At 40.0% G+C, this 14,776-nt stretch overlaps 1 protein-coding gene across 1 annotated transcript in view; it reads right to left on the bottom strand.

Moving 5' to 3' along the window:
* The window catches only part of NTRK2 (neurotrophic receptor tyrosine kinase 2), a 426,971-nt gene extending 412,201 nt beyond the window's left edge, over window positions 1-14,770 (bottom strand). Inside the window, 2 exon segments of the mRNA XM_075318432.1 lie at window positions 14,488-14,547; window positions 14,549-14,770. Coding sequence (XP_075174547.1) covers window positions 14,488-14,547; window positions 14,549-14,697 — 209 coding nt within the window. The 5' untranslated portion in view covers window positions 14,698-14,770.
* Between the last annotated feature and the right edge of the window lie 6 nt (window positions 14,771-14,776).

The following is a 14,776-nucleotide window of genomic DNA, read 5'->3' as shown; positions in this document are numbered from 1 at the left end:
ATTCCAAAATCTATTGAATAAAATTAACTTTAAAAATATATTTGTTCGTGGGAAAACCCCTTTAACATTTGGCACATATCCCACTATCCAAACTGGGCATATGAAATGGGATGGTCCAGTTTTTATACTGACATATTCTTTTATACTGACATATTCTTACATGGACAGTCCTCAAGGCCCACCAACAGTGCATGTTTTCAGGATTTCCTTAGTATTGCACAGGTGTTTTAATTATCACCGATGCAAGTGATTAAATTATCATCTGTGCAATACTATGGAAATTCTGAAAACATGCACTGTTCGTGGGTCTTGAACACTGGAGTTGAGGAACACTGGGTTAGAGGAATGGTATAAAGAGTAGAGCAGCTAAATAAATGCAAAAAAGTACCTTTAAATTTTACATTAGTCAAAAACAGTTAAAAAAAAATCCATCATGAGAAGTTTAGTCTACCATCTTTAGATGATTTCGAAATTCGAGAAAAGTATGGTGAAAAGGTAAAAAGTGGAGCCAAGGTAGTCACTGAAGACATGAAGATACATCAATGATAAACACGTTTAATTGTGTCTCAAAAGCTGGTCACAAATTACCAAAGAGCTAGCCACAAATTTCTCAAAATAATAAATCAAGGAGCATAGTAGAGAAGTCGGACACACATTCTCTAACCTATTTTTATCATTTAGTTGGAATGCTGCATGCAATTTCCATCTTCTTAAGAGCCACATGAATACCTGAGCTCAGCATTTCAGTAAATATCCTACAAAATCAACATTTGAAGTCAACTAAGTTTACTGATATTCATAACATCTTTAAAAAGAGCTTAGTAATAATATTTAAGGGAACAGGACACAAAACCTAGGCTAGACGGTGCTCTTGTAGAACACAATATACAAGGCTTTTAGTAATATTTTAGAATGCTGATTATAAGAAGAGGTTGGAACTCATTTTCTTCCACTTAATGACAAACTCAACTATGCCATTTAAAGTGGACCTTTCACTGGATTTTTTTCTTATGCAAACTGAGTGCCTCCTCCAATTGGCGCAGCGCCACTGATTCCGGAACAGTTTTCCTTTTTCTTCTATGCCCCCTCCATTCCAGAGTTATGACCCCCAGTAATAAAGGTGCAATGTATCCCTTCAATCAACTGAGCGTAAACTACACAACTTTTCGGCTATGGTTTCAGTGGAGACAAAGCAGGTGCCCTCAGAGAAGTTCTGCGGCACACACCTTGGTGGTTGAAGGGAAAATAGAAATCTTTATTTCCTGGGGATGGAGTTTTGGAACAGATGGATACAGAAGAAAAAGAAAAACTGTTCCAGAATTAGAGTGACAGCCCCAATTAAATTAGAAATCCAGTATATCGTCCTCTTTAAAGGTGTATTTATGACCATGTATAAATATTACTTAAGGCTGTGAGAAAGCCTCATGAGTTCTATAATCAAAGACCAAGGGCAAGAAGTTTTATGAGAATGGGAAATAAGAACTCTAAAGAAAACAATAGTAAATGCAATGTGTAGGCTTATATTTCCATTATCAGGCAATGCTGAAGAGCTTCATAGGTGCTAAATATCTAAAAGAAGGTGCATTGAGTTTTATTCCCAAATGAGATGTTTCTATTCTGATCCATTTACACCTCTTACTACATGTATGCTTGTGTCTACAGGGCAATCCTTCTAAACAATGTGCTTTATTAAAATTTTTATGTGTCATAAAGGGAGAACAATATCTCCCCGATAGGCAGTAAAAAAAAAAAAAAATCAGCCCATATAAACACATAATAACAAGATAATGTAAATATATACATTTCCAAGCTGGACAAAAGCCCCAAAATACAGAACTCTATACAGGAAAACATCATTACTGTATATGCAAGTGATACATAAAAACTCAAAAGAAATTAAAGATATTCTCAATTGGCATATAGAAAAACCCCATAAAGCGTACAGTATACAGCACTTTACAGATTGCAGAGGCATTTGCCGAATTATTATAATGATGAAAAGAATATGAATGTTAAGACTTGAAGGAATGAGACGCTCAGTAGGATAGCAAGGATCTGTCTAAGGGCTCGTGTAGACGTGGGCTCCATGGTATTCAATAGTGGTGTGTAGATAAACTATTTTCTTCTTGGCCTGGGTATGCATTAGAAAAAAATTGCAGCATGCACTACTTTCTGCCAAGTCTCCACCATTCAAGTGTATGGGTGCGAGAGAAAAATCAGATCCCACATGGAACTATTATAAACCTAGGAAACTGTATTTGAACTTGTCCATTTAATGTAATTGTATAAAAACGGATCGCAGATGGGTGTCACACAGAAGTCAAAAAGGGACACCCTCTAATGGCACATCCGCCTCCAATCTTATCCAGAACAGAGCAATGAGGGTAATGTGAAGACACCCTAAGGCTGCTTTCACATATCCGTTTTTTGCCGTGCGGCACAATCCGGTAAAAACTGGAAAGAACGGATCCGGTGTGTGTTGCCGCTGGATCCGTTCTTTCCCCCATAGACTTGTATTAGCGCCGGATTGTGCCGCATGGCCTTGTGTTGCATCCGACTTTTGCCGTATCCGGCGTAAATATCTCATCCGGCGGCCGGATGGAACGCTGATTGCAGCGTCTTTTGTCGCCGGCAAAAAGACGTATGGCGCCATGTGTGGCCTGAGTTACAATGAAAGCCTATGGGAACCGGATCCGTCATCATCCGGCATATGACGGAATCCAAGCTCAGTAGCACAATGAATCAGTTAAAAAACGTAAGGAACGCATGGAAAAAACGGATCCGTTTTTTTGCCGGATCCGTTGCATCAATTTTTTTGCCAGATTGTACCAGACGGCAAAAAACGGATATGTGAAAGCAGTCTTAAGGTGGTGTCACACACAGCGACGGCGACAACGACATTGCTGCTAAGTCACCATTTTCTGTGACGTAGCAGCGACGTCCCGTCGCTGTGTGTGACATCCAGCAACGATCTGGCCCCTGCTGTGAGGTCGCCGGTCGTTGCTGAATGTCCTGCTTCATTTTTTGGACGTTGCTCTCCCGCTGTGAAGCACACATCGGTGTGTGTGACAGCGAGAGAGCGACAAACTGAAGTGAGCAGGAAGCAGGGAGACGGCTTCTGGCAGCCTGCGGTAAGCTGTAACCAAGGTAAACATTGGGTAACCAAGCGAAGTGCTTTGCTGGTTACCCGATATTTACCTTAGTTACTAGCGTCCGCCGCTCTCAGGCTGCCAGTGGCGGCTCCCTGCTCCCTGCACGCATAGCCAGAGTGCACATCGGGTAAATAAGCAAAGGTTTGCTTATTAACCCGATGTGTACTCTGGCTAGGAGTGCAGGGAGCCAGCGCTAAGCGGTGTGCGCTGGTAACCAAAGTAAATATCGGGTAACCAGCGAAGGGCTTTGCTTGGTTACCCGATTTTTACCTTAGTTACCAAGCACAGCATCGCTTCCACGCATCGCTGCTCGCTGGGGGATGGTCACTGGTGGTTGGTGAGATCTGCCTGTTTGACAGCTCACCAGCGACCATGTAACGACGCAGCAGCGATCCTGATAAGGTCAGGTCGTCGTCGTGATCGCTGCTGCGTCGCTACGTGTGACCCTAGCTTTAGACTAACTAATAGGTAATGAATCATCAATAGTCAGCCAATAGCTGCTCCACATCACCATCCTTACCCCTCACTGCCTACTAGTCAGACCCTAAAGATTGTAGTGGTGTAAAACATTAATCTCAAACATTAACACTATCACAACATTACACTTGAAATTTGTTCCTCTCTCAAAATAATCCTGAAAATTAATGCTCAGCCTTAGTTATCTTGGACTATGTTGCAGATCTTATAGTGGATATTGATGTCTGGCGTTTACAGTTCAATAAGGTATTTTCATAAAACGCTCTGATTTTAAAATTCTATTATAATAATATTACTACCATTACTATTGCTAATAAAAAATAATAATCATTAAATGTCCATGTATCTACAGCAAATAAAATCAATAAAATGCCCTGAAAGTCCAATCAACAATCCAGAATGGGTCAATATAGTAATAAAGGAATACAAAATGAATGTGGGTGAAATACAATGGTATGAACGGTTAACCATGTAACACATAAAATAAATATTACAATAATCATTATGTTCTGATAACAAATCTTATATAGGATGTGAATAAATAGATCTCTGGCAAAAATTAAGGGACCACTGCACAATTTTATAGAAATCAGCTTCTGTACATGTCGATTCCAGTGTCAGTTGAATTCCATCCAGAGCACACCTCATTCTACTGGGCAGGAGTGGCATAAGGTCACCCAAAGCAGTGTGAAAGACTGGTGGAAGACATACCAAGACGCATGAAAGCTGGGATTAACAATCATGGTTATTCCACAAAATATTGATTTCTAAACTCTTCCTGAGTATTGTTGTTTCTAAATAATTATGAACTTGTTTTCTTTGCATTATTTGAGGTTTGAAAGTAATGTATTTTTTTGTTATTTTGACCATTTCTCATTTTTAGAAAATAAATACAAAATTTTTTGCTTGGAAATTCGGAGACATGTTGTCAGTAGTTTATAGAATAAAGGAACAATTTGCATTTTACTCAAAAATGTACCTATAAAGAGAGATAAGTCAGAAAAACTGACAATATTGCAGTGGTCTCAATTTTTCGAGAGCTGTATCTATCTATATCTATATATATATATATATTTTTTTTTTTTTATTTTTAGTTTTTTTAACGGTTATCCTGATTTGTAGCCTGACAATCTGGTGAACCATGTCTCTTGATTCTGAGAGGCGCTAACAAATATCCAGTCCAGGGCAGTGAACTGAAACTTGAAGAAGAGTCTAGCTATCATTTTGCATTATTTATCGAATATGTTTTTGAAAAAAAATAGTTTTTGCTTTGCATTTCAAGATTAGATTTTACTTTGCTAATTTATTTAACTGTAAGGCATAGAATATCTAAACTTTTCATTGTTTCCAGCCATAGATTCTAAATGTACAACATGAGTAGCTATCGTGTATCCTCTGTATCGGGGAATTTTCAAGTTTAAAGGACAAAATCAATCAAAATATTACTTATTCCAATTAGAAATAAAGATTAAGCCAATATAAGTAAGCTTCTATATATCTGTTTGTTGTTCTTTGGGTCTTGTTTTTCACTAATGCAAAGTTATATGTAGACATATTTCCCCCTGCATCTGGATGTAAACCTTATTTGATGTGTTTCTACATAAACCAATGTCACTTTATATAGAAACACCCATTACTTATAGGTAAAACCATAAACTATAAGCAGATGATTTACACTAATACATGGCATGTAACAGTGTACCAGTTATTTTATTTGTTAAGGGCACCCTGCAATTATGTTTATTATTAATGTCACTTTTAATATTGTTATATATCATCTTCTTCGCAAATATTGCAAAATATCTGCATTTATTTCAATCAGATTATTTGAACTTTAGAATTTTTGCAGTGTATTCCTTTTTGGCTGCAATTACATATTGAAATCACTAACATAAACGATAAAACTATTGTGTTTGAAGTCTCACTTAAGACCTCCTTTATAAAAGAAGAGATTCTCAAAAGCTATGGAAAAATACTAGAGATCTAATGGTTATAGCCATGGTGGAGGGCGGCACTGGAGAATGTGGGTGGAAAGGTCACCAATCATCTCTACATAAAACATGTGATGACAATATTCTGCCATTAGAACAGTCTCGCAAATATGTAAAATCATCAGATATTATCGTAAAAAATATATATTTTTATTTTGTTTACTGTAGTTATTTTGAATTAAGGTTTTATAGTAGTTATTATCGCTCCAATGTGATAGGACAAGAAGTAGGCCGTTTACGGGAACATAACATGCTTCCAATCATCCGAAGAGCTAATTATTCCCCAGCATGCTGAAAAATCCATTTGCAATTGTGCAATAATTTCCAAAGAAAGGAAAGGAATCAACCCCCATTGTCATTGTGCCATTGAGCTATCATACAGTCAAAGCTTTAGCCTCGACAAGTGGCCATTTTAGTGACATTAGTACCCAATATAGATACATTGTAGATAGATTAAATAGAATATTATATGTGATAGATTGATAGATAATAGATAGTTAATAGATAGAAAATAGGTAGATAGGATTTTTGATAGATAGATGATAGATACATACATAGATCGATAGGATATAGATAGATAAACAGTAAGACAGACAGATAGATAGATCGATACATAGAGATATAAAGATAGATAGGATATAGATAGATGGATAGATAGATAGATAGATAGATAGATAGATAGGATATAAATAAATAGACAGTAGGACAGATCGATAGATAATGATACGATGGAAAGATAGGTAGATAGATAAATAGATAATATAGAGATAGATAGATAAACAATAGATACAATAGATAGATAGATGGATAGATAGATAAGATAATTGATAGATAGAGGGATAGATAGATAGATAGATAGATAATAGATATGATAGATAGATAGATAGAGATAATAGAAAGATAGATAGATAATAGATACGATATACGATGGAAAGATAGATAGATAAAAAACAGATATGATGGAAAGATAGATATATAGACAGATAGATACATAGTATCTTGTGGAGACAAGAGTTTTTTCAGTACCCCATATCTGGAGTGCTGACACTTCTGCTGTATATATACTGTATATATATATATATATATATATATATATATATATATATATATATACATACATACATACATTTTATATATATGTGTATATATATATATATATATATAAAATATATATATATTCAAATAAAATATACATAAAATATACATATGGAGGTAGTCAGATAATGTAAATATAAAAATAAAAGCAGCACCAGAACAATGTGGGTGCAAAGTTTCCCTGGCAAAGACCAAAACCAAATACACAGCAACAACAGGAGGCAGCACTCCAAAAAAGTATCATAAAGCGCGGTTTATTAAGTCCATAGTGGCAACATTTTGGTTCTGAGGTGTGCACCTTTTTCAAGCATACAGTGACATACAATATGTTGCATTTTCCCCACCGAAGTCAATAGAGAGAAATGTCCACACAACACAACTCTAAAATCACAAAACCAGTAACTAACACTGCACAGTGCAGACACCCTTTGTGTATCACATCTACTATGCACTTTAGCCAGATTATGGATAGTCACGGTTGTGGGACAGTAATATACTGAAATAATTCTTCATTGTATCAAGGACAAAACTACAGAGCCAGTGAATACTCATAAAGAGAGCCATTAAATGTGTGAAATATCCAGCACACTGACTATTATGGCTACATGCACAGTGTGGATTTTATGATTTCCAGTACAGTATCATTAAGAACAGTGAATAAAGACGCATAAAAGCAATCATTTTACCGTTTAGCCAATCAACTTCAGTGATTTAAACAGTAATTGAAGTTAAAGGGGTATTCCCATCTCCAAGATCCTATTGTAATGTGCAGTAGGTGTAATAATAATATTAGCAAATACCTCCAATTAGAAATGCTGTATAGTTCTTCTGATTTACTATGTTTCTTATCTCATGTTTAGGTCATTGCAGGACCTTAGATATTTATGGTTATGACTATGAGCAACTAACTATGACTATATGCGTGGTCGTAACTATGGATACCTAAGCTGTAATGCCCTGCACATGAGGTAAGAAACATGGCTATATCAGAAGAACTACCGTATATTACATTTCTAATTGGAGATACAGTGGAATCTTGGATTATGAGCATAATTGGTTCCAGGAGTGTGTTCTTAAGCCAAGTTACTCGTATATCAAAGCAAATTTTCCCATAGGAAATAATTGAACCGCAGACAATTCGTTCCACAACCGAAAAGTATTTACTGCATTTATACAAACTTATTACAGTAATACAAAATAATGTACTGTAGTCATATAAAATTATTACAGTACACTAATATAAAACACTGTACAGTAAAAACATATAAAACAAATTAAACTGCACTTTAGCTTACAATAAAATTGTTGGTGTGTGAGAGGTACAGTACAAGCAATGTGCTATACTGGTTATCAATAAGAAAATACAATACTGTATCCACAAATGCAAATTGATAGACATGCTATATAGTATATACTGTACTGTACAATGGTATACTGTACATATGTACAGAAAGTTACCTCCAGAGCGGGTCAGAGCATGGTGAAAGGACTGAATCGGAAGTGTGCACGGTGAGTATTTGCTCTTTATGCAAAGCATTGCTCTTAAACCAAGTTACAAATTTTTAGAAAGCTTTGCTTGTCTTACAAAATGCTCTCAAACCAAGTTTCTCTTAATCCAAGGTTCCACTGTATTTGCTTATATTCTTATTATTACATTAAGTGAACACACTTTTAAAAATGGCCTATAATATCAGACCACACCTTGGATAAGAGTAATATATTAGCCTCCCAATATAATGTCCCATACACACACAATGTGTAGATAATGCCCAGGCTGACTCCATCCGTACGTCCTTTTAGATAGGAGACATACTGGTGTAATTACACATCTTGTAGGTATTCAGAATGGACTAAACATACAGCCTTGCTGAGATTCTACCAGACTTCTGGTTTCCGGTTGGAATGACAGGCCTGACAATAGCTTTGTGGGTGTACCAGAGGAACACACCTTGGTTACGAGGTTACCAAAGGTGCCGCTCCTTCTCCTCAGATCATATAAGGCCTGTCATCATTAACATTTTACTACTGCAGGAATATTGTTACTAAATACTATTATTTATTGACCTTACTGAATTAAGAAGTAGGCCTTAAAGCTCTTAGGCCACGATGCCAAATTTAGAAGTGGAACGCAAAGCTCCTAGGCTCCAGAGCTGCAAAATGTATATCAGTGGCTCCCATCCACCACAGCTACTAATCCCTAGACTATGTTCACATGTTGCTTTTTGCTGCTTTTTTCTGTAGACAAAACCTGTACTTTTGGCAATAAAGAAGCTGTTTACAAAAAGCTGTTTCTGATGCTTTTTTTTCATTACGTTTCTTTCTCTGCCTTATTAGTGCAAATTATATGTGTTATTTGTCTATGGTATATGTTAAATAAAGATAGTCTTATTCACCAAAAACTTAAAAAAATGCATAGATGGGTTTTGCACTTCCTCATTGCTTTCTATGGTGAAAAAACGCAGCAAAAAAACCCTGAGAGAATTAACATGCTGTAGGTTTTAAAAACTCAATAGTTTTACAATTCAGTCAGGAAAATAAAAATAATCATGTTCATGAGATTTATTCACACAATTTTAAAAAACATTAAAAAAAATGTAAAATCACAATGTGTGAACATAGCCTTAGGAGATTTTTACCCCCCTGTGGCTCCAGCACGTGGGTGCGACTGACTGCAGCCTCTGCACTTTCTTCTGCTGCACCCCTGGCCAAAATGCAATGTTAGCCCTTTATGCAAAGCAGAATTCAGAGAAGGTGATTCATCACTCTGTCTTGAATGAACTTTTCATTAGTATATTAAGCAACCCCCTCCCTCAAATATCAACATGCTACCAATGCACTTGTAATATGTCCCACGTCTAAACAGATCTACAGATGAAATTGTGTCTTCTACTCATAGAGATGTCTGTCATTCACCGTCATTATAGAAGCCAACTATACTATATCAAATATTTTACCATTTAATGTATATCTACAAATAAGTGAACTAATCAGTGCTCTTTAATGCACCAGTCTGCTATGGTGTCATCAAATAACTAGGTGCCATAGAACTAGTAGAAGACAGAGAGGAAGAAGATGCCTTAAATGGGCTAAGTATGTAGGTGTAAAGCAAACCATCTTCTACCAGTCACAGACCCACACATGCTACAGCAGCAGAAAACTACCTACTACTACGCACCAACCCACACATGCAGCAGATGATCATCTACTACCACTCACAGGCCCACACATGCAGCAACAAACTATCTAATACCACTCACATACCCAAACATGCTACAGCAGAAGCAGAAAGCCATCCGCTGCCACTCATAGACCCACACATGCAGCAGCAAATCATCTACTACCACTCACAGACCAACACATATTACAGCAGAAGCAGCAAGCCATCCACTGCCACTCATAGACCCACACATGCAGCAGCAAACTATCTACTACCATTCACAGACCCACACATGCAGCAGCTGATCATCTAATACCACTCACATACCCACACATGCTACAGCAGAAGCAGCAAGCTATCCACTGCCACTCATAGACCCACACATGCAGCAGCAAATCATCTACTACCACTCACAGACCCACACATGCTACAGCAGCAGGAAATCACCAGCTACCACTCACAGAGCCACACATGCTACAGCGGCAGCAGCAAGCCTTCCACCTCCACTCACAGACCCACACATGCAGCAGCAAACTATCTACTACCACTCACAGACCCACACATGCTACAGCAGCAGTAGCAAATCACCAACTACAACTCACAGACTCACACATGCTACAGCAGCAAACCACCAACTACTACACTCACAGACCCACACATGCTACAGCAGAAAACATCTACTGCCACTCACAGAGCCACACATGAATCAGCAAACCATCTACTAGCACTCCCAGAGCCACACATGCTACAACAGCAGCAAACCATCTACTACCACTCACAGACCCACAGATGCAGTAGCAAACCATTAACTACCAGTCAGACCCACACATGCTACATGGGTCTGAGTGGTAGTAGATGGTTTGCTGCTGTAGCATGTGCGGGCCTGATTGGTAGTAGATGGTTTGCTGCTGTAGCATGTGTAGGTCTGAGTGGTAGTAGATGGTTTGCTGCTGTAGCATGTGTAGGTCTGAGTGGTAGTAGATGGTTTGCTGCTGTAGCATTTGTGGGTCTGTGAGTGGTAGTAGATTGTTTGCTGCTGTAGCATGTGTGGACATGCTACAGCAGCAAACCATCTACTATCACTCAGACCCACACATGCTACAGCAGCAAACCATCCACTACCACTCAGGCCCGCACATGCTACAGCAGCAAACCATCCACTACCACTCAGACCAACACATGTAGTAGCAAACTATCCATTACTACTCACACACTCACACATGCAGCAGCAAATCACCTACTGCTACTCACAGACCCACACATGTAGCAGCAGCAGCAAACACCTACTGCCACTCACAGACCCACACATGCAGCAGCAGCAAACACCTACTGCCACTCACAGACCCAAACATGCAGCAGCAGCAAACACCTACTACCACTCACAGACTCACACATGCAGCAACAGCAGCAAACACCTACTGCCACTCACAGACCCACACATGCAGCAGCAGCAAACACCTACTGCCACTCACAGACCCACACATGCAGCAGCAGCAAACACCTACTACCACTCACAGACTCACACATGCAGCAACAGCAGCAAACACCTACTCCCACTCACAGACCCACACATGCAGCAGCAGCAAACACCTACTGCCACTCACAGACCCACACATGCAGCAGCAGCAAACACCTACTACCACTCACAGACTCACACATGCAGCAACAGCAGCAAACACCTACTGCCACTCACAGACCCACACATGCAGCAGCAGCAAACACCTACTGCCACTCACAGACCCACACATGCAGCAGCAGCAAACACCTACTGCCACTCACAGACACACACATGCAGCAGCAGCAAACACCTACTGCCACTCACAGACCCACACATGCAGCAGCAGCAAACACCTACTGCCACTCACAGACACACACATGCAGCAGCAAACATCTACTGCCACTCACAGACCCACACATGCAGCAGCAAACACCTACTGCCACTCACAGACACACACATGCAGCAGCAGCAAACACCTACTGCCACTCACAGACCCACACATGCAGCAGCAGCAAACATCTACTGCCACTCACAGACACACACATGCAGCAGCAAACACCTACTGCCACTCACAGACCCACACATGCAGCAGCAAACACCTACTGCCACTCACAGACCCACACATGCAGCAGAAAACATCTACTGCCACTCACAGACCCACACATGCAGCAGCAAACACCTACTGCCACTCACAGACCCACACATGCAGCAGCAGCAAACACCTACTGCCACTCACAGACACACACATGCAGCAGCAGCAAACACCTACTGCCACTCACAGACCCACACATGCAGCAGCAGCAAACATCTACTGCCACTCACAGACACACACATGCAGCAGCAAACACCTACTGCCACTCACAGACCCACACATGCAGCAGCAAACACCTACTGCCACTCACAGACCCACACATGCAGCAGAAAACATCTACTGCCACTCACAGACCCACACATGCAGCAGCAAACACCTACTGCCACTCACAGACCCACACATGTAGCAGCAGCAAACACCTACTGCCACTCACAGACCCACACATGCAGCAGCAGCAAACACCTACTGCCACTCACAGACACACACATGCAGCAGCAGCAAACACCTACTGCCACTCACAGACACACACATGCAGCAGCAAACACCTACTGCCACTCACAGACCCACACATGCAGCAGCAAACACCTACTGCCACTCACAGACACACACATGCAGCAGCAAACACCTACTGCCACTCACAGACCCACACATGCAGCAGCAGCAAACACCTACTGCCACTCACAGACACACACATGCAGCAGCAGCAAACACCTACTGCCACTCACAGACACACACATGCAGCAGCAAACATCTACTGCCACTCACAGACACACACATGCAGCAGCAGCAAACACCTACTGCCACTCACAGACACACACATGCAGCAGCAAACACCTACTGCCACTCACAGACCCACACATGCAGCAGCAAACACCTACTGCCACTCACAGACCCACACATGCAGCAGAAAACATCTACTGCCACTCACAGACCCACACATGCAGCAGCAGCAAACACCTACTGCCACTCACAGACACACACATGCAGCAGCAAACATCTACTGCCACTCACAGACACACACATGCAGCAGCAGAAAATCAGAATGCAGGGGAGTTGTGACTCCACTAAATTAGGTAGTCGGTAGAATGTAAAATAGTGATATTCTGCAATGCATTTGCACAGAAATATGATATATACAGTTAACCAGAGCAGCACTTCTGCAGTGGATTTGACAATTTCTTTCTGTCTGGAGCCTATTGATTTCTTGCTGCACTGAGGCACTGATGTTCTGGATAATAATACTATTAACATTATTACAAATCAGAAGGATATACAGTAAAGCAGAGATAATTGATCTATCAGTGAGATATATGTTCGTAGTAATGAGATAGAGGGTATATAAATGAAGCTTCCCAATGGCATCATTGGTAAATGTTTATCTAAACATTTAGATAGGGCTAAAGCCATGGTGTGAAAAGGGATGAGCATACACTAACTGGCTCATACCTGACCATGAGGGGATATAAATTTGTATATTCTCCTCGTGTTTGTGTGGTCTTCCTCCATGTGCTATGGTTCCCTCTCACATGCTAAAGATGGGTAGGAATTTAGATTGTGAGCCCCAATGGGGACAGTGATGATCACATCTGTAATGGACTGCGGAATTAATAGCACTGAATAAGTGAGTAACATAAATATAACTGTCTTGGGTTTCTTCTAGGTCCAACTTTAGCAATGCAATATCTGATATTGACCCTAAATGTAGTAATTTCTTCCTGAAAGTTCTACCCTTTCTAGACTTGTTCATACATGCAATGACAATGCCACCTTACATAGCTCCACATAGAAATGATAGGAGACATGAAGAGTAAATACATTTCCGCACTGATTTGGTACCCCGAATGGTATAATACTGATTAGCCAGTATCTCTTGTGAATCCATTACCTAGAGGATACAGTAGAGCTCTCAAGGTACCTATGCTACATGTGATGAGAAGGTGAAATAACACTGAAGCCCAAATACAAGGAGCATCAGGTCAGTCCCTAAAAGTAGAATGGTCTGTGCTGGAGCAGCATCAGGTGCAGCAGGCACTGAGAGTCCTGTCATCAGATCTCTGCCTGGGGAATTGGACTATGGAGCAATTGAGATTTATTATCTAAATGGTCTTAAAGCCCTATCAGTGAGGAGTCAAGTCAAATGAAATCACAGGCAGCCTCTTAAAGCTTCCCACCATGCCACCGGTACCCATCCCCCACGCCTGGATGATCTCTCTCTGCAATAGGGGAGCTCATAATACACCATAGAAATGGAAATATATATATATATATGTGTGTATGTGTATATATATATATATATATATATATATATATATCTATGTGTGTTTAGTGTTTATATATGCATATATATATATATATATATATATATATATATATATATATATACTGCATATGCGCATGTGTGCATGTATACCTATATATATATATATATATATATATATACACACACATATGTGTGTGTGAGTATATATGTGTATGTGCGTATGTGTATATATATTCACACGTCTACTAGGCAATGAGGTACATACATTTCAGTGATGTTGGCAGCATGTGAGATGTTCTTCAGCACTGGGAAAGCTCCAATCCCAGGGCGCCTTATCACAGGAGATCCTTGTGGAATTACAAGTGCAGGAATCAGGACAGGCCAGTGCCCTCCAAAATAAACCAAGGAAAATCCAGCAAGTGTAGCACCACATTGGCATCAGGATGGGTCCATGCCTCCCTTTCCAGAGGCCCATGATAGCTTCCAGCTCCTCCGACCCTATTGAAGAGCAGGCAGATCCCCTATATCCCCAGTGCTGGATGCAGGAGCTCCTG

The sequence above is a fragment of the Anomaloglossus baeobatrachus genome, chromosome 1 (genome assembly GCF_048569485.1).
Source record: "Anomaloglossus baeobatrachus isolate aAnoBae1 chromosome 1, aAnoBae1.hap1, whole genome shotgun sequence".
NCBI classification, from domain to species: Eukaryota; Metazoa; Chordata; class Amphibia; order Anura; family Aromobatidae; genus Anomaloglossus; species Anomaloglossus baeobatrachus.
This window is presented reverse-complemented; position numbering and strand designations above follow the sequence as displayed.